Source organism: Pempheris klunzingeri, chromosome 24, assembly GCF_042242105.1.
Source record: "Pempheris klunzingeri isolate RE-2024b chromosome 24, fPemKlu1.hap1, whole genome shotgun sequence".
Classification (NCBI taxonomy): domain Eukaryota; kingdom Metazoa; phylum Chordata; class Actinopteri; order Acropomatiformes; family Pempheridae; genus Pempheris; species Pempheris klunzingeri.
Window position 1 is genome coordinate 288,713 of NC_092035.1, and position 23,788 is coordinate 312,500.

The 23,788-nt window shown below is 50.2% G+C and overlaps 2 protein-coding genes across 2 annotated transcripts in view; one reads left to right on the forward strand and one right to left on the reverse strand.

The window, feature by feature from the left end:
• Nucleotides 1–21: 21 nt before the first annotated feature.
• LOC139223706 (V-set domain-containing T-cell activation inhibitor 1-like) lies at nucleotides 22–1,696 on the forward strand. The gene is made up of 4 exons (XM_070855683.1): nucleotides 22–101; nucleotides 534–568; nucleotides 655–981; nucleotides 1,092–1,696. Exons 1-4 carry the CDS (start codon nucleotides 85–87, stop codon nucleotides 1,220–1,222), a joined length of 510 nt encoding a protein of 169 aa, XP_070711784.1. The 5' UTR covers nucleotides 22–84; the 3' UTR covers nucleotides 1,223–1,696.
• Nucleotides 1,678–23,788, reverse strand: part of LOC139223708 (xanthine dehydrogenase/oxidase-like) — a 30,471-nt gene continuing 8,360 nt past the window's right edge. Inside the window, 42 exon segments of the mRNA XM_070855686.1 lie at nucleotides 1,678–1,946; nucleotides 2,537–2,704; nucleotides 2,844–3,032; nucleotides 3,109–3,174; nucleotides 3,455–3,569; nucleotides 3,645–3,697; nucleotides 3,874–4,077; nucleotides 4,386–4,481; nucleotides 4,565–4,646; nucleotides 5,184–5,521; nucleotides 6,517–6,603; nucleotides 6,715–6,802; nucleotides 6,934–7,067; nucleotides 8,239–8,363; nucleotides 8,448–8,544; nucleotides 8,676–8,795; nucleotides 8,875–9,001; nucleotides 9,099–9,268; nucleotides 9,871–9,960; nucleotides 11,143–11,305; nucleotides 11,377–11,561; nucleotides 12,296–12,405; nucleotides 13,140–13,233; nucleotides 13,455–13,606; nucleotides 14,218–14,310; nucleotides 14,421–14,565; nucleotides 14,953–15,033; nucleotides 15,115–15,198; nucleotides 15,485–15,546; nucleotides 15,652–15,778; nucleotides 16,059–16,167; nucleotides 16,641–16,737; nucleotides 17,732–17,789; nucleotides 20,756–20,854; nucleotides 20,931–21,055; nucleotides 21,552–21,666; nucleotides 22,025–22,117; nucleotides 22,679–22,825; nucleotides 22,908–23,066; nucleotides 23,410–23,519; nucleotides 23,558–23,696; nucleotides 23,784–23,788. The exon segment at nucleotides 23,784–23,788 is cut by the window's right edge and continues 103 nt beyond it. Of these exon segments, the coding sequence (XP_070711787.1) occupies nucleotides 1,896–1,946; nucleotides 2,537–2,704; nucleotides 2,844–3,032; nucleotides 3,109–3,174; nucleotides 3,455–3,569; nucleotides 3,645–3,697; nucleotides 3,874–4,077; nucleotides 4,386–4,481; nucleotides 4,565–4,646; nucleotides 5,184–5,521; nucleotides 6,517–6,603; nucleotides 6,715–6,802; nucleotides 6,934–7,067; nucleotides 8,239–8,363; nucleotides 8,448–8,544; nucleotides 8,676–8,795; nucleotides 8,875–9,001; nucleotides 9,099–9,268; nucleotides 9,871–9,960; nucleotides 11,143–11,305; nucleotides 11,377–11,561; nucleotides 12,296–12,405; nucleotides 13,140–13,233; nucleotides 13,455–13,606; nucleotides 14,218–14,310; nucleotides 14,421–14,565; nucleotides 14,953–15,033; nucleotides 15,115–15,198; nucleotides 15,485–15,546; nucleotides 15,652–15,778; nucleotides 16,059–16,167; nucleotides 16,641–16,737; nucleotides 17,732–17,789; nucleotides 20,756–20,854; nucleotides 20,931–21,055; nucleotides 21,552–21,666; nucleotides 22,025–22,117; nucleotides 22,679–22,825; nucleotides 22,908–23,066; nucleotides 23,410–23,519; nucleotides 23,558–23,696; nucleotides 23,784–23,788 (4,952 nt within the window). The 3' untranslated portion in view covers nucleotides 1,678–1,895.

Genomic DNA, 23,788 nt, shown 5'->3' on the forward strand with positions numbered 1-23,788 from the left:
TTTACGCGATGGCGTAGCTGACTTTACTAGCAGGTTAACGGCCACGTGTACTAGTCAGCGTCTGTAGAGGAAACCCGGACCAGCATGGACCGCTTAACCAGGTTAGTTAACCAGGTCAGTCCCCTGGAGGAGGGACACGGCGTCGACATGTTGTCTCCTCAGTTTAAAGGTGGTCGCGTCCTACACCATGGAAGGAGCGCGGGGCGAGTGATCGGTGCGCATCTCGCCAAGGGCACCATTATGGCTAGAGCCGGCTCTGCATCTGAGAACCTTACACCAGAGAACCTTAAACCAGAGAACCTTACACCAGAGAACCTTAAACTAGAGAACCTTACACCAGAGAACCTTACACCAGAGAACCTTACACCAGAGAACCTTAAACCAGAGAACCTTACACCAGAGAACCTTACACCAGAGAACCTTACACCAGAGAACCTTACACCCACGAAGCATCAGTGGAAAGATTTAGAACTAAAACGGGTGAAAAACTGAATGGAGTCTGGTGGACAGTTTGACTGATTGTGTCTCTGCAGGTTTCTGCTCTTCCTGGTTTACGGGACCACGACAGGTGAGTTCATCCTCCAGAGTGATGGTTTGGTCAGCTTGGTTGGTCTGGAGAGGTGAGCGGCTGCACGTGTCTGTTCTCCGTTTCAGCATCCTGCCAGGGCGACGTCACGGCGGCGGTGGGGGGCAGCGTCCTGCTGCCGTGCGTCTACAGCGGCCCCGAGCCGGTCCCGGAGCAGGTGACCTTCTTCTGGCGGGACGGAGACAACGGCAGAGTGATGAACGTCGTCTCCGGTAAACAGGACGTGGTGACGCAGAGCACGGCGTTCGCAGGGCGGGTGTCCAGCTTCCCAGACCTCTATGGGGGGGGCAACTTCTCCATCCAGCTGAGGGACGTGCGGCGGTCGGACGGCGGCCCGTACGAGTGTCACGTCTTGACGCTGGACGTCCTGCGACAGGTCTCTCTCACCGTGTCAGGTTAGTAGGAGCTCTCCGATTGGCCCCCAGTGAACAGGAAGGACCATTTCATGTGGAGGGGGGGGGGTCACCTGTCTCATTGATTGATTGATTGGTGTGTGGTGCTGCAGGTAGAGATGAAGCAGCAGAGCCTCCTGGTCCACTGGATGGTGCTGCTCCTCCAGCAGGAGCCTCCCTCTCCATCCTGCTGCTGTCCGTCCTCCTCAGCTTCATGTCCAGCGCTCTCACCTGGAGCAGGTGACCAGCTGACCAGGTGACCAGCTGACCAGGTGACCAGCCGACCAGCCTACAAGTTCACAAACACATCCAGCAAAACAGGAAGACACAAGGCCGTTCATTAGTGACGGACAGTTCTGCTGCTAATGTCCAAGTGTTTCACCTGAAGTTCAAGGTTGAGAAGATAATATTTATTCTAATCATAATATTTATCTGTTTTAGTGAATGTAGTCTGGTGTGTGTGCTGTTTGTGGTTAAACCAAAAGGATCTTCCAGGTCTCTCTCTGTAGGGATCCTTTCCATGATGCTGTCACACACTTAGAATAACACTCTGAGCCTGTCAGTGGATCAAACAAGCTCTTTTAGTGGAGACAGTGTTCCTTTGATGGTAAAATAAACAGCCAGTAAAACGTGTTTCTCAAAGTTTTATTTCACAATAATTCTGTAACAAAAAAGCAAAAACACATAAAATCATTGAATTGATCTGATTTCCATCACGTTTCATTTCTTATGACTGAAATCACATTTTATTTCTTCAGAGCTTCATGGTAAACGACCCATTAGCGTGAAGCTGCACGCTGGCAGCAGCTCAGGTCGTCATGGTGACCAGTCAGTTAGCGAGTGAAATGTGTGCGTAGAAAGTGGCTCATTGTGGTTCTAGAGGTCCTCCGGAGACGGGCGGCGGTGGTTTTCTCCGTCTAGACCTGCACGGACCAGGGCGTGAAGGTACCGCGGTCTGGAGGAGGACACTGCAACAGAAAAACACACTGTGTGACCTCCGACCTCAGTTTGACATCCTGGTTCCAGTGAAGACAAATCAATCAATCAAACACCACTCTACCAAACTCCACTTACTTTTCTTTGAATTTTAGTAAAACCCACAACTGAAAACAGACGAAGGTGCAACAGGAAGTTACATACTGTGAAAAGTGATGTTAAAGTGTCCTGACAGTTTGACGCTGATATTTAGCTCTTTCTGTTTGCCACATGTGGTCGTCTGAAAAACACCAGCCTCCATTCACAAAAACAGCCCTTTTACTCAGGTCTTCATCTGTTAGCTTGTTTGTGCTAAAATCCCTGTTTTTGTGAATGGAGTCTGGTGTGTTTGAAGAGGGCGACACAACGTCTGGGTTCATTTAGCTTCGGTGAGTTCTTCCAGACGTGTGGAGTAACGAACCAAAGCTGTTGAACAAAACATCCAACACGTCATGAACCCCTTCCTTCTTCTCTGAACCGGACCGAGACGTTAACGTGCACCAGGCCAGCAGCTGGTAGTTTGTCAGGTGTGCAGGAGGAAGAGTTGACCTCTTGACCTCTGACACTCTGAACCACTTCCTACCAGTTCGGTGAAGCGGTCGCTGCAGGCGTTACGGATCCTCTCGGCGGAGGCAGGGCTGTCCAGCCTGAAGGGCCCGCTGATGCCCGACTCCGCCCGGGCAGCAGCGATGGCGTCTTTGATGGCGTAGAAAACCGACGCTGCCAGGAAGAGAGGAGGCTCACCGACAGCCTGCGGAGAGAAGAACAGACAAAGGAGTTCATGTGATGTCAGGACGGCGTGGTGTCGTGAGGACGGCGTGGTGATGTCAGGACAGCGTGGTGATGTCAGGATGGCGTGGTGATGTCAGGACGGCGTATCGTGGCGGTACCTTGGAGGCGAAGATGGCCTTGTCGTGGGGGGCGTCGCGGAGCAGCGAGACGGTCAGCTGGGTGGGGATGTCCCCGAAGGCTGGGATCTTATAGGAACCAGGACCCCGAGTGAGGAGGACGCCCTGGGGAGAATAGTGGAGCTCCTCCAGGGTGAAGAGACCCAGACCCTGCATGAAGGCCCCCTCCACCTGAGGGCACATGGGACATGGTGACCTGGGGGGGGCGCTACAGGAAGCACTGAGTGAGGAGGAAGGAAGGACTCACCTGTCCGATGTCTAATGCCGGGTTGAGGCTGTGACCGACGTCCATCACTATGGTGGTGCTCAGGTTCTGTCACCACGGCGTTCACCAGAGAATAAACATGGAACAGAGGGAACACACTAGTAGTACAAGTACTAGTAGTACTAGTACTACTACTAGTAGTACTAGTACTAGTACTAGTTGGTTTGTCTGTCAGTAACCTACAACATGGTGTCATCAGCATACAGGTGTATATTGTAGAAACTAGCTGGGAACCTAATATGGATCCTTGTGGGACACCTTTTGAGGTTTTGATTCTGATCATTTGATTCAGCATGTGTCAGCGGTCCTCTGGCGCTGCACTAATCACCTGGTGGGATCCGGTCAGACAGTCGATCTCCACCTCCGAACAGGCCGCTCCGTAGGAGAAGTAGTTGAACACTCGGCCGGAGTTGGTCTCAAAGTCGTAGCCGAGATCTGGAGTCCTGATGAGAGAGGAAACGCTGAAACTCCGTCCTGGACTGTGTTTATCGGCAGCTTCACCCACCTGACGGACTCACTTGTAAAAGCCGTTGGCGCTCAGGTTGACTCTGTCCAAATACGCCGTTCGCACCTGAAACCGGTTCAAAGATGGAAAATCAGCTGGAATGTGAAGAGTTTCTCTGCATACGGACGAATGAATCAGTTATGGAAACATGAAAATGATCAAATACAATGATTGTGAAGCTCATGAGAGAGCAGAAGTCCAAGTGCTCCCGCTGCGTACTGCAGGGTATCTATACGGCTCACCCAGTCCTCCCATGATCCTTTGGGGTTCTTGGTCTTGTATGGTTTCAGACGTTCCACAAGGATCTCGCAGGCGTTCTGCACGGCGGCCCCGTTGAGGTCGGAGGAGGCCGAGGCGGCGGTGGGGCTGGTGTTGGGGACCGTGTTGGTGCTGGTCTCTGAGATGTGGACCTTTGAACATGGGACACCCAGAACTCTGCCGGCAACCTGGAACCACCAAGAGGGTTAATGCTGCGCTAGCTGGTCCACCACAGTTTAAAGCCTTCAGTGTTTCCTCTCTGTTCAGGTCCTGGTCTCTGAACAACTGCACCTGATCACAGTAGGTCCACTAAAAGAGCTTGTTTGATCCACTGACAAGCTCAGAGTGTTATTCTAAGTGTGTGACAGCATCATGGAAAGGATCCCTACAGAGAGAGACCTGGAAGATCCTTTTGGTTTAACCACAAACAGCACACACACCAGACTACATTCACTAAAACAGGGATTTTAGCTCCACCAGTCAGCGTGGTCTGTACCTGGACCATCTTGGTGTGGAGTCCCTGTCCCATCTCCGTCCCTCCGTGGGTCACCAGCACCGAGCCGTCGGTGTAGATATGAACCAGAGCTCCGGCCTGCAGACACACAGGAACATGATGCACTGATGCAGCTTTGAGAACCCGAAACGTGGTTTAAAGCGGCGAGCTGCTGGTCTGACCTGGTTGAGGAAGGTGGCGGTGAAGCTGATGCCAAACTTGGTGGGGACGACGGCGAGTCCTCGTTTGGTCCAGCGGTTCTGTCTGACTCAACAGCACACAGACAGACTGATGACATCATCACCTTTGGGTGGAGCCACCTCCTGTTTCAGCTCCACTAAAGTTCATTCATTTGTTTCTTCTGTCCCTGAAACACGTTTCACTAATTTACTGTGCAGGAAGTCTCTGAATATCTGTGTTTTACTATCTATATATCTATATCTGATTATTTAGCTTCCTGATTATATTATTTATTTGTTTATTTAGTTTCCTGATTGTTTTATTTCTTATTTGTTTCACTTCCTGTTTCACTTCCTGTTTCCTGTCTTAGTCTCTTCCTTCCACTGTGATCTAATAACTGCTGTGTTCGTAACGTCGGTCTGTTTTGTTTCTGCTCCAGTAAATAAAAGATCTAAACGTTCCGCTCAGACTGTTTTTACCTGCGGTAGAACCGACAGGAAGTCAGACTGTTTTTACCTGCTGTAGAACCGACAGGAAGTCCGGTTGTTTTTACCTGCGGTAGAACCGACAGGAAGTCAGACTGTTTTTACCTGCGCCGTGGAGGTGTCCAGGTGTTCGTACCTGTTGTAGAGGTCGATGGCGGCTCGGCGCCGCTCGTACCCGGAGCGCGACAGGCACTCGTCCCAGCAGCGGTCCAGGGTGAACTGGTCCAGGATCTGGTTGTACGGCGTCGACTCGCCCTCCGCGTACAGGTTGAGCCGACGCACCTGCTCGGCGGGCCGGCCCAGACTCTGAGCCACGTCGCTGATCCAGCTCTCGGCCACCATCATGCCCTGCGGCCCCCCGAAGCCCCTGAAGGCCGTGTTGGACGGCAGGTTGGTGCGACACACGAAGCCGCGGCCGCAGATGTTCTCCACGCTGTACGAGTTCTCCATGTGGAACAGAGCACGCTCCAAAACCTCCACGGAGAACAGGAGAGAACAGGAGGGAACCAGGAGAGAACAGGAGGGAACAGGAGAGAACCAAGAGAGAACAGGAGGGAACCAAGAGAGAACAGGAGGGAGCAGGAGAGAACAGGAGGGAACCAAGAGAGAACAGGAGGGAACAGGAGAGAACAGGAGGGAACCAGGAGAGAACAGGAGGGAACAGGAGAGAACAGGAGGGAACAGGAGGGAACCAGGAGAGAACAGGAGGGAACCAGGAGAGAACAGGAGGGAGCAGGAGAGAACAGGAGGGAACCAAGAGAGAACAGGAGGGAACAGGAGAGAACAGGAGGGAACCAGGAGAGAACAGGAGGGAACAGGAGAGAACAGGAGGGAACAGGAGGGAACCAGGAGAGAACAGGAGGGAACCAGGAGAGAACAGGAGGGAGCAGGAGAGAACAGGAGGGAACCAAGAGAGAACAGGAGGGAACAGGAGAGAACAGGAGGGAACCAGGAGAGAACAGGAGGGAACAGGAGAGAACAGGAGGGAACCAGGAGAGAACATCATCAGCAAACAGGAGGACTAGGAGAGGCAGTACTCTGATGGTAGTACTAGTACTCACTGATAGAGGTACTCTGATGGTAGTACTAGTACTCACTGATAGAGGTACTCTGATGGTAGTACTAGTACTCACTGGCAGTACTCTGATGTTAGTACTAGTATTCACTGGCAGTACTCTGATGTTAGTACTAGTACTCACTGACAGTACTCTGATGGTAGTACTAGTACTCACTGATAGAGGTACTCTGATGGTAGTACTAGTACTCACTGGCAGTACTCTGATGTTAGTACTAGTACTCACTGATAGAGGTACTCTGATGGTAGTACTAGTACTCACTGGCAGTACTCTGATGTTAGTACTAGTATTCACTGGCAGTACTCTGATGTTAGTACTAGTACTCACTGACAGTACTCTGATGGTAGTACTAGTACTCACTGACAGTACTCTGATGGTAGTACTAGTACTCACTGACAGGGACAGGTCCAATGAGTTGCCGGCGTTACTGTAGTACGACACGTCCAGAGCCACGACTTTACCGCTGGACAGGAAGCCCACCTGGAGGACAGGTGAGAGGGGAGTGAGCAGTGTTTGTAGTACTGCTGGTACTGCTGGTACTGCAGTAGAAGCACTGCTGGTACTGCAGTAGAAGTACTGTGGTCCTCCCACCTTGTACTTCCCGTAGAACGGGTGTCGTCCTCCAGTGATCAGCATGTCCTCATCTCGGTCCAGCATGCACCTGACAGGCCTCCCCAACCTGGAGAGAGGAGCAGGTGAGAGGAGGAGGAGGTAGGAGGAGGAAGAGGAGGAGGAGGAGGAGGAGGAGGTTGGAGGAGGAGGAGGAGGAGGAGGAGGAGGTTGGAGGAGGAGGAGGAGGAGGAGACGTACTTGTTTGCTGCCACGGCGACCACAGTAGATAACAGGGTGGTCCTGCTCTCCTTCCCCCCAAAGCCTCCTCCCATCCTCTTCACCCGAACCACCAGCCTGTTAGCAGGGACACCCAGAGCCTTCGCCACCAGAGACTGGAACCAGGGAACCAGGGAACCAGGGAACCAGGGAACCAGGGAAAGGGAGAGACTGTTAGTACCTGTGTTTAGCAGTACTACCTGTGTTTTGCAGTACTACCTGTGTTTAGCAGTACTACCTGTGTTTAGCAGTACTACCTGTGTTTTGCAGTACTACCTGTGTTTAGCAGTACTACCTGTGTTTAGCAGTACTCGTACCTGTGTTTTGCAGTACTACCTGTGTTTAGCAGTACTACCTGTGTTTAGCAGTACTCGTACCTGTGTTTTGCAGTACTATCTGTGTTTAGCAGTACTACCTGTGTTTTGCAGTACTACCTGTGTTTAGCAGTACTACCTGTGTTTAGCAGTACTCGTACCTGTGTTTTGCAGTACTACCTGTGTTTTGCAGTACTACCTGTGTTTAGCAGTACTACCTGTGTTTAGCAGTACTCGTACCTGTGTTTTGCAGTACTACCTGTGTTTAGCAGTACTACCTGTGTTTTGCAGTACTACCTGTGTTTAGCAGTACTCGTACCTGTGTTTTGCAGTACTACCTGTGTTTAGCAGTACTACCTGTGTTTAGCAGTACTCGTACCTGTGTTTTGCAGTACTACCTGTGTTTAGCAGTACTACCTGTGTTTAGCAGTACTACCTGTGTTTAGCAGTACTCGTACCTGTGTTTTGCAGTACTACCTGTGTTTAGCAGTACTACCTGTGTTTTGCAGTACTACCTGTGTTTAGCAGTACTACCTGTGTTTTGCAGTACTACCTGTGTTTAGCAGTACTCGTACCTGTGTTTAGCAGTACTCGTACCTGTGTTTTGCAGTACTACCTGTGTTTAGCAGTACTACCTGTGTTTAGCAGTACTCGTACCTGTGTTTTGCAGTACTCGTACCTGTGTTTTGCAGTACTACCTGTGTTTAGCAGTACTACCTGTGTTTTGCAGTACTACCTGTGTTTAGCAGTACTACCTGTGTTTTGCAGTACTACCTGTGTTTTGCAGTACTACCTGTGTTTAGCAGTACTCGTACCTGTGTTTAGCAGTACTCGTACCTGTGTTTTGCAGTACTACCTGTGTTTTGCAGTACTACCTGTGTTTTGCAGTACTACCTGTGTTTAGCAGTACTACCTGTGTTTAGCAGTACTACCTGTGTTTTGGAGTACTACCTGTGTTTCGCAGTACTCGTACCTGTGTTTTGGAGGCGGACTGCGTGGACACGAACAGCTCCATCTCACCGTCCTCTCGGCGGGGGACGGCCAGCGTGACGTTGGTCTCCAGGTAGAAATGCTCCTGACCTCCGATGTGTATCTCACCTGTCACATGATCAACCAAAAACCAATCAGTGAGCAGCCCCCGATCAGCTGACCCAGCGGGTCGTCACGCTCAGACGGTCCTACCTTCCAGGATGTGGTCGGCCTGTTTAAATCCCGCCTCCAGGTCTCCCCTCTGGATGGTTCTGATTGGCTGATAGAAGGACTGGGCGGTGATCGCCTCCTGTCAGTCAAACAGCAGCAGGTTATGCTAACACTGATGCTAGGAGCTGGTGCTAATGCTAGGAGCTGGTGCTAACGCTACAGCTAACTGTAGCGTTAGCACAGCTAAAAGTCCAGGTGCACTGGGCTCACCTGGATGGTGACGACCGGCTGCAGCTCCTCGTACTGCACCCTGACGGCTTTGGCGGCTCTCTGAGCGTGAAGCTGAGTGTCGGCCACCACGGCGCCGATGATGTGACCCACGCAGGTCACCTGCACACAGGGAGGACACGTCAGCTTCCTGGGGGCGACCCCGCGGACTCACCTGATTGGACGGTTAGCAGACACACACCTGGCGGCTGGCGAGGACGGTCTCGTCGTACTCGATGGGTCCGGTGGCGTTGCTGCCGGGGATGTCGTCGCCGAACACAAAGCAGACGACGCCGGGCATGACCTCCGCCGCTGAGGTGTCTACAGAGCTGAGACACACACGAGGTCAGACAGGTGAGTGTGTGTGTGAGTGTGTGCGTCCTACAGGTGAGTGTGTGTGAATGTGTGTGTGTGTGTGTGTCCTACAGGATGTTGCCGTGGGCCTTGCTGCTGGTGACCAGTGCCAGGTAAAGCTCGTTCTCGTACAGCGGGACGTCGTCACAGTAAACCGCCTCACCCGTCGCCTGCTTCAGAGCCGACAGGTGCATCACAGGACGGCCCACCGCATCGTCCTGGCTCCGCCCCTCTGGCACCTCCTGGAGGTCACACGGTGACACACACACGGTGACACACCTGAATCTGAAATGTCTGATCTACCTGAACAGGTGTGTGTGTGTCCTACAGCTGTGTGTGTGTGTATCCTACAGGTATGTGTGTGTGTGTGTGTGTCCTACAGGTGAGTGTGTGTATCTTACAGGTGAGTGTGTGTGTGTGTCCTACAGGTGAGTGTGTGTGTATCCTACAGGTGAGTGTGTGTGTGTGTATCCTACAGGTGAGTGTGTGTATCTTACAGGTGAGTGTGTGTGTGTGTGTCCTACAGGTGAGTGTGTGTGTGTCCTACAGGTGAGTGTGTGTGTCCTACAGGTGAGTGTGTGTGTCCTACAGCTGTGTGTGTGTGTATCCTACAGGTGAGTGTGTGTGTATCCTACAGGTGAGTGTGTGTGTGTATCCTACAGGTGAGTGTGTGTGTATTCTACAGGTGAGTGTGTGTGTGTGTATCCTACAGGTGAGTGTGTGTGTGTATCCTACAGGTGAGTGTGTGTGTATCCTACAGGTGAGTGTGTGTGTGTATCCTACAGGTGAGTGTGTGTGTGTGTTGCACAGGTACCTCAGTAACCATGGCGACTGTGTGTGTTACCTGGTAGATCTGGACGCTGGATGGAGTGTCAGGATTGAAAACGTCGGTGGCGCTCAGACAGTCGGAGGCGACGGCGTCCACGGCGACACCCTGAGAGGATACAGGTAAAATAACATGTTCTGTCTGAGCCGCCAGAAGATTGGTCAGGATCAGTCAGGACCCTCCTCTGATTGGTCAGGTTCAGTCAGGACCCTCCTCTGATTGGTCAGGATCAGTCAGGACCCTCCTCTGATTGGTCGGGTTCAGTCAGGACCCTCCTCTGATTGGTCGGGATCAGGCAGGACCCTCCTCTGATTGGTCAAGTTCAGTCAGGACCCTCCTCTGGTTGGTCGGGATCAGACAGGACCCTCCTCTGGTTGGTCGGGTTCAGACAGGACCCTCCTCTGGTTGGTCGGGTTCAGTCAGGACCCTCCTCTGATTGGTCAGGTTCAGACAGGACCCTCCTCTGATTGGTCAAGTTCAGACAGGACCCTCCTCTGATTGGTCAGGTTCAGTCAGGACCCTCCTCTGATTGGTCAGGTTCAGTCAGGACCCTCCTCTGATTGGTCAAGTTCAGTCAGGACCCTCCTCTGATTGGTCAGGATCAGTCAGGACCCTCCTCTGGTTGGTCAGGTTCAGTCAGGACCCTCCTCTGATTGGTCAAGTTCAGACAGGACCCTCCTCTGATTGGTCAGGTTCAGTCAGGACCCTCCTCTGGTTGGTCAGGATCAGTCAGGACCCTCCTCTGATTGGTCGGGTTCAGTCAGGACCCTCCTCTGATTGGTCGGGTTCAGACAGGACCCTCCTCTGGTTGGTCAGGATCAGTCAGGACCCTCCTCTGATTGGTCAGGTTCAGACAGGACCCTCCTCTGATTGGTCAAGTTCAGTCAGGACCCTCCTCTGATTGGTCGGGTTCAGTCAGGACCCTCCTCTGATTGGTCGGGTTCAGTCAGGACCCTCCTCTGATTGGTCAGGATCAGTCAGGACCCTCCTCTGATTGGTCGGGTTCAGTCAGGACCCTCCTCTGATTGGTCGGGTTCAGTCAGGACCCTCCTCTGATTGGTCGGGTTCAGTCAGGACCCTCCTCTGATTGGTCAAGTTCAGTCAGGACCCTCCTCTGATTGGTCTCTGATAATATTTAAGTCCCTTTAATGACTTAATTTGCATATTAAGTGTACTATTAGAGCTTTTAGCCCGTCAGTCAAGCTTCACTAAACTTCCTGTCTTCACTGATCTGGTTCAGGTGGAACCTTCGTGACATCAGAGGTCAGAGGTCACACGGTGCAGACTCACCTGCTGTTGGAGCTTCAGCAGCACCGTCAGGTAGAACTTGTAGAAGAGGCTGAGGCTCAGAGTCCGTCGGTACGTCACCATGCCGCCCGGCGCCGACGGGTCCAGGGTCATCTCCTCAGCCAATGAGGAGCAGGCGTCCTGCAGAAGCTCCTCCCCCCACCGCCTGGATGACATCACAGAGCGTTACATCACTTCCTTCGACTCTCATTGGTGGATACGATTGGGACTCGTTACCTTCCCAACAGTCCGTTCGCCGTCTTCTTCGCCAGCACCGTGGTCGGCGCCATGCCGCCATAGCTCAGCCTGAGGTCCTCGACCACGTCGGTGCCGGGGGCGAAGGTGACGCTCATCGCCGCGGTGACGATGCTGATGTCATCCTCACGGCGAGGTGACTGTTTGAAGGCTGAGAAGAACTGAGTCTGAAAGAAAACACAGGTCAGGTGACTGGTTAGCAGGTTACACGGTTCCTGACTGTGGTTTCTAGTAACTGGTAAGACTGTTACTGTGTTTGCTGGGAAACAGAGACTGGCTGTTAATAGACAGACAGCGGTTGCTAGGTGACTGATAGTGGTCGCTAGGTGACTGATAGTGGTCGCTAGGTGACTGATAGTGGTTGCTATGTGACAGCTGGTGGTTGCTAGGTGATGGCCGGTGGTTGCTAGGTGACTGATAGTGGTTGCTAGGTGACTGATGGCCGGTGGTCACTAGGTGATGGCCGGTGGTCGCTAGGTGACGGCTGGTGGTTGCTAAGTGACTGATGGTGGTTGCTAGGTGACTGATGGTGGTTGCTAGGTGACTGATAGTGGTTGCTAGGTGACTGATGGCCGGTGGTCACTAGGTGATGGCCGGTGGTCGCTAGGTGACGGCTGGTGGTTGCTAGGTGACTGATGGTGGTTGCTAGGTGACTGATGGTGGTTGCTAGGTGACTGATAGTGGTTGCTAGGTGACTGATGGCCGGTGGTCACTAGGTGATGGCCGGTGGTCGCTAGGTGACGGCTGGTGGTTGCTAGGTGACGGCTGGTGGTTGCTAGCTGACTGATGGTGGTTGCTAGCTGACTGATGGTGGTTGCTAGCTGACTGATGGTGGCTGCTAGCTGACTGATGGTGCTCGCTAGGTGACCAATGGTGGTTGCTGTGGCGTTGCCGTGGGTACCTTCTTGCTGTAGGGGATCTCTATGGAGACCAGGACCTCCTGCGGCCGCAGAGCCGTCCTCCTGTAGCCCGTGAAGAAGCCGTCGTCCATCCGAACCACACGGCAGCCATCTGACGGACAGGAGGGAGGGGTCAGAGGTCAGAGGTCAGCAGGAACAAGGTGACAGTCACACAGGACCGTGTGTTTAAATGTCATGGTGCCTTCAAGTGCAGCAGGACATATGGACACTAGCTGTGAGCTGGAGCAAACAGGCGACGGTGAACGCACCACAGACATGTTTCTGTTTCACTGAGGTACAGACAGAGCATCCAGACAACTTCAAAATAAAACGCCACACAGAGGAAGTGAGACAAGCTGAATTAAATTTCAAAATAAAGCTCACTTTGTCTCAGTGTGTGTGTGTGTGTGTGTGAGAGAGAGTGTGTGTGTGTGTGTGTGTGTGTGAGAGAGTGTGTGAGTGTGTGTGTGTGTGTGTGTGTGTGAGAGTGTGTGTGAGTGTGTGTGTGTGAGTGTGTGTGTGTGTGAGAGTGTGTGAGTGTGTGTGTGTGTGTGTGTGTGTGTGTGAGAGAGTGTGAGTGAGTGTGTGTGTGTGAGTGTGTGTGTGTGTGTGAGTGTGTGAGTGTGTGTGTGTGTGAGAGAGGGAGTGTGTGTGTGTGTGTGTGTGTGTGTGAGAGAGTGTGTGTGTGTGTGAGTGTGTGAGTGAGTGTGTGTGTGTGTGTGTGTGTGTGAGTGTGTGTGAGAGAGTGTGAGTGAGTGTGTGTGTGTGTGAGTGTGAGAGAGTGTGAGTAAGTGTGTGTGTGTGTGTGAGTGTGTGTGTGTGTGTGTGTGTGTGTGTGTGTGTTACCCTTGTCCATCAGAGTGAGTGTGCAGTCCGCTGCCATAAACACAGGGTTGAGGTCAGAGATGGGGCTCGCTGTCATGATGTTTCCACCGACGGCCTGAAAACAACAAAAAACACAAAAACGTTTTCACTGAATCTGTGTGTTTGCTGGAAAGACTCTAATTTCCCAGGCACCCTGAACTACCCACCTGTATTATATTTACTTCCAGACCCCCTGAACTACACACGTTTTAACTACCGGCAGGCTCTGGGTATTTCGTAGACAACACTGTGCCGTCCCAGCATCCCTGAACTACCCGCGCCTACTGTCCGACTCACCGCCACGTTGCGAATCTGCAGCCCTGCGAACCAGCGCAGCTGCTCCAGCACGGCGAGGAAGACCTCGGTCTGGTGAGTAGGAAGAGTGTCCACCGCCTGCCTCAGCACCGCCCCCATGTGGCTGAGCGTGCACGCCGCGCCGAACACCACGCCTGAACACACACACATGAATGTTCATGATCTCCAGAGGAGGAACCCTAAAGACCCCACGATGCTTTTATTTTTCTTCTTTTCCATGTGTCAATACATTCATTATTATACACCAGACTCCATTGAAAAAAACAGTAATTTAACCTCCCCGAACACAGAAGCAGCCACTCTACTGCAGCCTTAACCAGTTAGTGTGTTTGTGTTATTGTGGGATACATCAGCATTGTGTTGGATCTGAATTAACCCTTTAAAACACTAAAGTCACACAGTAACATCAACAAACTAACTGTTCAAGGCTGCATGTGGCCAGCAGCTCCCGTATAAAATCCCTGTTTTTGTGAATGTAGTCTGGTGTGTGTGCAGAGCGCTGTCAATTTGTTTAGATGTGAAGGAGCTGCTAAATAAAAGGTTTAATTCCTGCAGACTGTCAGCACTGAGTTTATTACAAACACAACACTTTGGCCATGAAGTCAGTTTGTTTACTTCTCTTCCAGCTGTGCATCAGACAGCAGGTAGATTAGATCTTACCTGTATTTTTGACTCGCACTCATTTGCTCGTGTTAAATCGCTCTTAATTTGAATGGAGTTTGGTAGCATCGGTGTCAGGACTCACCGTCCTCAGTGTGCGTCACTGTGTTCAGCTCAGGGATGAAGGCCGGAGCCAGAATGACCGGATACACCATGTTCTTAAACTTCACCTCGATACCTGAAACACACACACACACACACACACGGTGAGGGAATGAGTGAATGAGTGAATGACTGAATGACTGAATGACTGAATGCCGTCTACATCAGTGTGAGACACCGACTGACCCACTTCGGTGTTTCCCACCACCACCCGGGCGTCTGGATGTTCCCACTTCAGACGCAGAAATTCGTCTAGACTGTCGGGCTGTAGCCACGTCGCCCTGTCGCCACGGAAACACAGCGAGCCCGACCTCTGACCCCTGGTGAGGGACTAGATGGACGGACGAGGAAAAAGATCAACAGCGTTTAGACTCCTGGAGGTTTGTTCAGGACGTCAGAGGAAGTGACATCACGGTCTGTTATTTACACTTTTCAGCCACACGGTGGAGCTCGTTAGTGTTTCTACTGACTGACGTCAGGTTCTCATGTCTCGTTGTTCCTGGTGAGAGGAAAACATTCATGTGTTCATCATCTTACTGAGCTCCGTGAGCTGAGCGTCAAAGTACCTGACGTTTTTAAAGCACCTGAATGCACCTTTCACCCAAAACAAACTCCGTCTGTACGCTGATGACACCCTGGTTTATATGGAAGAGTGAATCACCGCTAATGACTTTAGTTTAAAATCCACGATGCTCAGTGTCACCCGGGGGTCGTTTACCATCAGTTCGGGGGGGAAGATGACCTCCTGCGTGGGGTCAAAGGGCGCGAAGTCTGCTGCGTCAAAAAGAGGCGTGGCTTCCTGCAGGAAAACACGCAGTTTAACATCAAAGAAACTTTAAAATGCTGCTCTGAGATCAGTTTGTGTCAAAGTCGGACTTACATCAGCGTTTTGCTTCTCAGCTGCGTCCCCATTGGTCATACAGCAGCCGGCGCCCCGCTCCCTGCCGCCGCAGCACCCCCCCTCCTGGAAACACACCACAGGAACCTTCAAATAACCAATCAGCTGTTTCCATGTGCGGCTGAGAGTAATTAACCTGAACCAGACTGTTTCCTGGACCAAGACCGGTACAATTAAAGGGACAGCCCACTCTTTCTGGGACCCCGATGACCTGAACTGAGGAGGCCACTTAAACCAGTGAATAATCTACGGCGTGCCGTCGGCAGCAGAACATTCAGGATCAGCGGCTGTCAAACACCAAACTGAGACCCGGGTGCTTATTGATCAGCACACACTGACTGGGAGTCCTCACCACAGTCAGAGTCTTGTATCCCTCCAGGATTGGTCGATATCCGGTGCAACGACACAGATTTCCTGAAAAAAAGCGAAACAAATGTCCTTCAGTGTCTCGTGTCCCCGATCAATAACCTGATAAACAAATCAGTGCGTCTGTAGAAGACTAAAACTACAAATCCGCACCCTGGAAGGCCTCCTCCACGGCGGCCATGTTGGGGGCGGGGTTGTTCCTCAGCAGAGCGTACATGGACATGACGATCCCCGGAGAGCAGAAGCCACACTGAGAGCCGTGAGCCCTCGCTAGGCGCTCCTGGTGGTGGAGAACATCGGAGAACATCAGAGAACATCAGAAAACATCGGAGAACATCGGAGAACATCGGAGAACATCAGAAAACATCGGAGAACATCAGAGAACATCAGAAAACATCGGAGAACATCGGAGAACATCAGAAAACATCGGAGAACATCGGAGAACATCAGAAAACATCGGAGAACATCGGAGAACATCGGAGAACAACAAGTGACTTTAAACATACGTAAATAATAAAGTTAAAAAAAGTAGTTCGGAGGAGAAACGTACGATCTCTCACCTGCACCGGATGCACTTTGCTCGCCACGCTGCCGATGCCCTCCACGGTCGTCACGGCAACCAGGTGCAGGGAGCACAGGGGGGCGAGACAGGCGTTGGCAGAGTAATGACTGCAGCACCACTAAGGAATGTTTGTAACACACACACACTCACACTCACACACACTCACACTCACACACACACACACACACTCACTACACACTCACACACTCACACACACTCACACTCACACACACTCACACACACTCACTACACACTCACACTCACACACACTCACACACACACACACACTCACACACACTCACACACTCACACACACTCACACACACTCACACACACACACACACTCACACACACTCACACACACTCACACACACTCACACACTCACTACACACTCACACACTCACACACTCACTACACACTCACACACTCACACACACTCACACACACTCACACACACACACACACTCACACACACTCACACACACTCACACACACTCACACACTCACTACACACTCACACACTCACACACACTCACACACACTCACACACACACACACACACTGGCTTGTTAAGGATACAGCAGCTGCTGAGTGTGTGTTTGGTATCTGGACATCATGACCGTACAGGCGCCGCACCCCCCCTCAGCACAGCCCAGCTTGGTCCCTGTTAAACCCACTGCACACACACACACACACACACACACACACACACACACACACACACACACACAGGTCACGGTGGGTTCTCTGAATCATTCACGGCGCTGTGTGACCGTCTTCAGTCCCGTCACGCTCTCACAAACACTCTCTGACCTCCACACTGTTAAAAACTAACTCTGAGTGACCAGAAAGGAGGAGGTGCTGAACCTTCAGAGGGGCATCCCAGGATCGTCCCTAGGTGTAGGGAGGTTCTAGGGGTTCTAGGGGTCTTTGGGGAGTCTTAAGTGACCACTGAGGAGGTTCTAGAGGCTGCATGGGGCAATGATACAGTACCGCTGGTCCTTGAGGAGCTTCAAACAGCCCTGGGGGGTCCTGACAGAGACCTGGAGTCCACAGAGGACGTCCCAGTGGTCTTTGAAGGGTCCAGGTGTCATTGAGAAGGTTCCAGAGGTTCTGAGGAGCTCCAAGAAGAGGTTTAGGTCAGTCCTTAGGTACTCAAGTGGTCGTTGAAGAAGTTCCCTTGGTGTCAAGAAGCTACCAGAGGTCCTGGAAGAGACTCCAGGAGTCCTCGAAGAGGTTTCAGCGGCCCTTGAAGAGGCCCCAGGATCCATGTTAGCTATTAACAAGCCCTGGAGCAACTTTAAGGACTTTTCCTACTTTCTCAAGGATTCCCCAGGAATCAGCAAGAGACAGAGGTCCTTGAGGAGGCTCCAGGGTCCTTGAGGAGGCTCCAGGGTCCTTGAGGAGGCTCCAGGGTCCTGAAAAAGGCCTCAGGTCTCCTAAAGCAGCGGTGGTGTTGATTTGGACTTTGAGCTGCTGATGGTCGTGTGAGAGTCGGTCACTGACCTCACGGCTGCTCGTCATGTTTTAGCACCAATAAACCAAACTCAGTGTAATAAAACACTCATTTAAGACGCACAAACATCAGGAGGCGACTCAACGTGTGTGACGCTGCTGTGTTTATACAGGTGTGTGTGTGTGTGTGTGTGTGTGTGTGTGTGTGAGCCTACATTTCCTCCTCAGGTACGTCAGGAGGGTCATCTCAGGGTCTGCGTTCCTCTCAACAATCTGCAGCAGAAACAGACAGCAAAGATTAACGTTAAATATAAATGTGAAATATTGATCCTCTAAAGCTGGGATTAACTTAAGATGGAGTTTTAACCCTCTCTGTCCACATCCTGGTATCTGAACGACTGGTTAGTACTAAAAGTGCTGGAACTACATTCACACCAGACTCCATTCACAAAAACACTCATTTTAGTTTGCAGAACATGTGACCTTGTGTGACTTGTGATCTGCTCTCACACATTAGTTTAGATCCAAACTAACAAGTTAAACAACCAAAGTCACAAAACAACACAAACACACTGACTGATGGAGGCAGCAGCAGAGCAGCAGCTCCTGTGTTCTGTTCTCTAAAATCCCTGTTTTAGTGAATGTAGTCTGGTGTGTGTGCAGAGAGCGATATAACGGCTGTTTGTGGTTAAACCAAGCGAACATTTAAAGTTAATCGGAGCTTTAGAGGAGTTCAGCGGGTAAAAACATAATCAATAATATCAATGAAATGACTTCAGAGCTGAAACTATTAGTTCACTAATCGATTTGATTGATTAATAATTCAGGTTGATATCAGCTGAACATCTTGATGTGATGATGACGGTAGTTTTAAAATCATCGATCAGTCCCTCGTGTCTGACTGACGCTCTTTAAATGAACTTTGACGTCTTCGTAGTTTTATAAACTTTATGGATCTGTGTGTTTCCTGAGAGATCAATAGAGAAGAACCTCTGTGTTTTCAGAACTTTTAGAGAAGGTAAAGCCTGTCTTTAAACCACGTCACAGTCGAGTCTTCTGCCAACATCACTGACTGTTACAGTGATGTGCAGAACTCCATTTAAAAAACAGCTCATTTAAGCAGCATGTGAGTCGTTTCTACCTTCTTCCCGTTAACGAAGAAGATGAGGTCATCGGACCCGGACCGGGTCTCGCCGTCGGCCGAAGTCTTGTTCTCCCCCCTCATGCTGCTGCGTCGTCTCCTCCGTCTGTGGCTCGAATGATCCGGACCGCCACTGCTCTGGAGGGGGACGCTCAGCTGAGAGGTGTGGCCTTCAGGGACCTGGAGAGAGAAACAGCCCCTCCCACCCCAACACGCAGCGATCCGACACACACTGAGGCCGAATCTGATGATGCATTCAAGTGCACAGAAATCACCTGAAAGTGTTTCCTGAACTCCACAAATCAATAAACAAAAGGGTGATTGAGTCAATTCAGTCAGTTGATCAATGAAGTTTGGAACTGAGAGCTTTTGTGACTTTTGACCCCCAGAAAGAGACAAAGATCTCAGCCCCCCCCAATTAATCATTCACAGCCAGGAGGTCAAAGGTCTACCAACACACACACACACACACACACACACACACACACACACACACACACACACACACACTTGTTTGATGCAGGTTTTGTATCAAACACAACAAGATCAATAATCAAATATATTAAAACAAAAGATAAAAAGGTGTAATTCAATAAAGAAAACAAGAAAATCTACAAAACTAAATGAATCCTAATAAAACATGAACTGATAATAAACAGGAAGAATAAAAGAGTCACTGATGAACTTTATTGTCAAACAGAATAAATGTCTTTAAAGGACTAGAGGAGGAGTTAAAGGGCCACGCTGCGCTTTTTTCACGCTCTGCTCCACATTAGTGTTGCTCACTCACTCCATCATGTGATCTGTTTTCCTGCAGCCAATCGATTCGATTCGACTCGACGTGTCTGATAACGTGAAGCTGAGCATCTGATCCGACACGTCACCAAAAACCACCGCTTTAAGGTTCAAGATCCTTCTGGTTTTACCAACACACCAGACTACATTCACAAAAACAGGGATTTTATCTCCCAGAACACAGGAGCTGCTGGTCTGATGAGCCTCCATCAGTCAGTGTGTCTGTGTGTTTGTGTGACTTTGGTGTTTTAAAGGTTCAGTTCAGATCCAACAGAATATCTGTATAAGTCAGAATAACACAAACACACTGACTGATGGAGGCAGCAGCAGCTCCTGTGTCCTGTTCTCTAAAATCCCTGTTTTAGTGAATGTAGTCTGGTGTGTGAGCAGAGAGCGATAGAACGGCTGTTTGTGGTTAAACCAAAAGGATCTTCCAGGTTGATCCTTTAATAATTCTTACTGTAGTTTCGTATTTCATGTCATTAGATGATACAGACTCAAAAAATAGGATCTTCTAGTGTTTATTCTGGTTTATTTAATGTGTTTGAAGGTGTAAATTTGTTTTTCAGCCTAAAGGTGAAAAGAAAAGCGTGAGAACATCAAACAGACAAACAGCCGGTGAACGGACAGACGTCCTGATCAGTTATTAACCTCCAAACACACGCCGATCAGCTGATCACAGAGCGGAAACACACAGAAGGACGTCTACATGGCCGCCGAACGCTTTAATTCACCACTTCACGCTTCAATCAGTCACTCCGCCTTATTTTCAGAGTTTTTTGAATGGAGTCTGGTGGCCGAGTCCAGCTGTCATAATTAAATCTGATGTTAAGGCTTCATTAAAAACTGCTTATTCCTAATTACACAATCATCAAACTGGTGATGACATCACAGGTGGGCTAGAGCGCCTCCACCAGGTGAAAGCCTCCGTTCTCCTCCATCAGCTTCTCCCTCTTCCTGGCCTGCACCAGGCTGTAGACCACCGCCCCCAGCGTGTTCCTGTTCAGGCTGAAGCCCCGCCCCCCGCCGCGCTCCGTGAAGCCCGACCGCTCCTCACGGCTGCTCACGAAGAACGTTCGTACCTGGACGGAGAAACGACGTCGGCGTACTGTTGCTTTAAATCTGCATTTATTTGCATATTTAATGAGATTGTTTTTACAATTTCAAAATAAGACAGATAAGTTTTCCTGATTATGAAATAGTTTTTGGTCTTTTCATGTGCAGGACCGATCGGTGATCACGTGACCGTTTGTGATCATTCTGTCGGAGCTACGTGATCACATGACGCCCACCTCCGTCTCACCTTCCCGTGGCGCTCGCTGATGCCTTTCAGGTAAACGTTCCCTCTGAGTTGCCGTAGGAAGCCGCGCTCCACCAGGATGCAGCTGGTGGACTCTGGGACCTGGGGGGCCACGGGGGGGGTCGGTATAGACGTTACAGGTAAACAGAGGGAGGCGCCTGCCGACAGGTGAGCTCACCTGTATCATCCCGCTGACGCCGGTGCTCTCCATCCTGCTCGCCACGTTCACCGTCGTCCCCCAGATGTCGTACTGAGGTTTGGTGGCGCCGATCACGCCTGCGATCACCGGGCCGTGGGCGATACCTGCCGGTGATGTCACAGGTCACATGGTGCAGCTTCACCAAAACACTCAAACTTTATTAGAACTGAACTGAAAACAAAAACATGAAAACATGATTTTTTATGAATAATTAAAATACATTAAACTCATTAATCTCCCTTACGTCTACTTACCCCTTCAAAATAAAGTTTACCAAGAAATAACGTCTACTTACCCTTTCAAAATAAAGTTTACTACGAAATAACATCTACTTACCCCTTCAAAATAAAGTTTATTAAGAAATAACATCTACTTACCCTTTCAAAATAAAGTTTGACATACAACAGCCATTTACCCTTTCAAAATAAAGCTTGCTGAAAAAATACCATCTAATTACCCTTTCAAAATAAAGCTTGCTGACACACAGTCTTACAGTTTGGGTTCAGAGCAGTACGTTAACTACGTTAACTGCGTTCAGTTTGTTAAATCGCGTATGTGTCCGGCGGCTGGACCACGTGTCGCCGGTGTTGTGGAATGTACCGACTCTCAGCTGGAGGCTGTTTCCTGTCTGCATGTCGATGTGTTTGAGCGTTTCCTGCATGGCCAGAGCGAACAGCACCAACTCGCTGAGGTGGTGCCAGCCGTCCTCGCACTCCTGATGAAGGATAAAATAAAGACTTTGTCGTCTTATTGATCACGATGAGGCTGCCAACAGCTAAACTCAGCCCTTCAAAGTAAAAGTCTGTCAGGACATGGAAATATACGATAATGGAAACATCTGGAGAGCTAAACGGACACTACAGATAATTATAAACGCCGTTCTAAATGTCGTTACCTAAACACCGGTCAGTGCCCGGCTATTTTGGTTCAAGATGTTTAATGTGAAAAAATATAAACACTTTCAAAATAAAGCTCTCTGAGAAACAACATCACAATATTAAAAGTATTTAATTATGAGGAAGGCTTTTAATTTGAACCTCCTGCAGGAAGTTTAGCTCAACGAGCTAACTGACCTTCCTGTCGGGAGAGAGACCTGAAGCCGCCATGTACGAACTGCCGATGGTTTTAATCTTCTCCACCTCTTGGAAATAACATTCGTCCAGCAGCTGCACAGAGAGGAAACGTGAGGCTTTTATTTCTTTATCTATTCTGTATTCTTTTAATAAGTCCACTGATTATTTTCAAAATAAAATGAATACAATCTGTTAACTCCTCATTCTTAGATGTTACAAGCTACAAACATCTGGATCCCCACAGAGAGAGACCTGGAAGATCCTTTTGGTTTAACCACAAACAGCCGTTCTATCGCTCTCTGCACACACACCAGACTCCATTCACTAAAACAGGGATTTTAGAGAACAGGACACAGGAGCTGCTGCTCTGCTGCTGCCTCCATCAGGTAGTATGTTTGTGTTGTTGTGTGACTTGAACTGATCCTTTAACACCAAAGTCACACAGCAACACAGACACACTAACTGATGGAGGCAACAGCAGACCAGCAGCTCCTGTGTTCTGTGAGCTAAATTCTCTGTTTTTGTGAATGGAGTCTGGTGTGTGTGCAGAGAGGGATACCTCAACAATATGTATTTTATGTGTTTTGGTTTTGTTGGAGAGTTTGTGTTTTTTCTGTGTGTGTGTGTGTGTGTGAGTGTGTGCGCGTGTGTGACCTCATCAAAGTCGGTGATGATGTGGTTGAGGAGGCGGAGACACTCGACCCTCTGATGAACTCGTTCTCTCTGCTCGTAGAAGTCGGAGAAACCCGGCAGGGAGGCAAACAGGACGCCGACCCGCTCGTAGGACTGAGAGTACAGCTCCTGGAAACACACTCCGTCATCACCTGGACACACACACACACACACACACACACACACACACCTGGGGGCAGGGAGCAGGTACCTCGTCGCGGCGGTCCCTCTGCAGAAAGTGCTGGGCCACGTGGGCCGGCAGGATGTTGAGCAGCAGACACTCGTTATGCTCCCTCAGCTCCTTCATGTCGTCCACCTCCTTCCTCGCCTGGAGACGCCACAGGAAGTCCAGCCGCGCCGTCGCCTCCAGCTACCAACGAAGAAGAGGACGAGGACGACCAGAAAAATAAAAAAAAGTAAAAAGTGCTGCAAAATCCACAAATGTAGAATAAATATCTACAATAACAAAGACGTAAACTGCAGAGAACACCTGAAAACTTTTCAAAGCTTTTGATGAAAACGAGCTGTAAAAATGAAAAAATAAGACTCACTTTGTTACAATAATAATCAACTAAAAATGTGTTTATAATATATCTTTTATTTAAACTGGCTTTGTGCCGATTAACGCTAACGCTAACATTGAGCTGCGCAAGCTAACATTCAGGGTTCGGAAGGAAAACCCAGTAGAACCCAGTAGAACCAGTAGAACCCACCTGTCTGCTGTTGTAGAGGACGGCTACCACAAACATCACCATGAGAACGATACAAACTCCCTTTGTGCACAAGTGATGAGACCTGAGAGACACAACGTGTTACGGTAGCACTGGCAGACATATGCTAGCAGTTAGCAGCTAGCATAACGCTGTTGGTACCTGTGGGTCTCGATCAGGTAGGTGTAGAGGGCGGCGGCCAGCAGGATGACGGCCAGCTTCAGCACGCAACTCAACTTGAGGAACACCGCGCAGGTAACCATGGCAACCACGCCGCTCAGCACCATGTACTGCAGCCAAGGAAGGAAGAACCACACAGTTAGTCACGTGTCATCGGCATAGAGACGGACGTTTCTGATCTCTTGACTGGCGCCCACCTCCG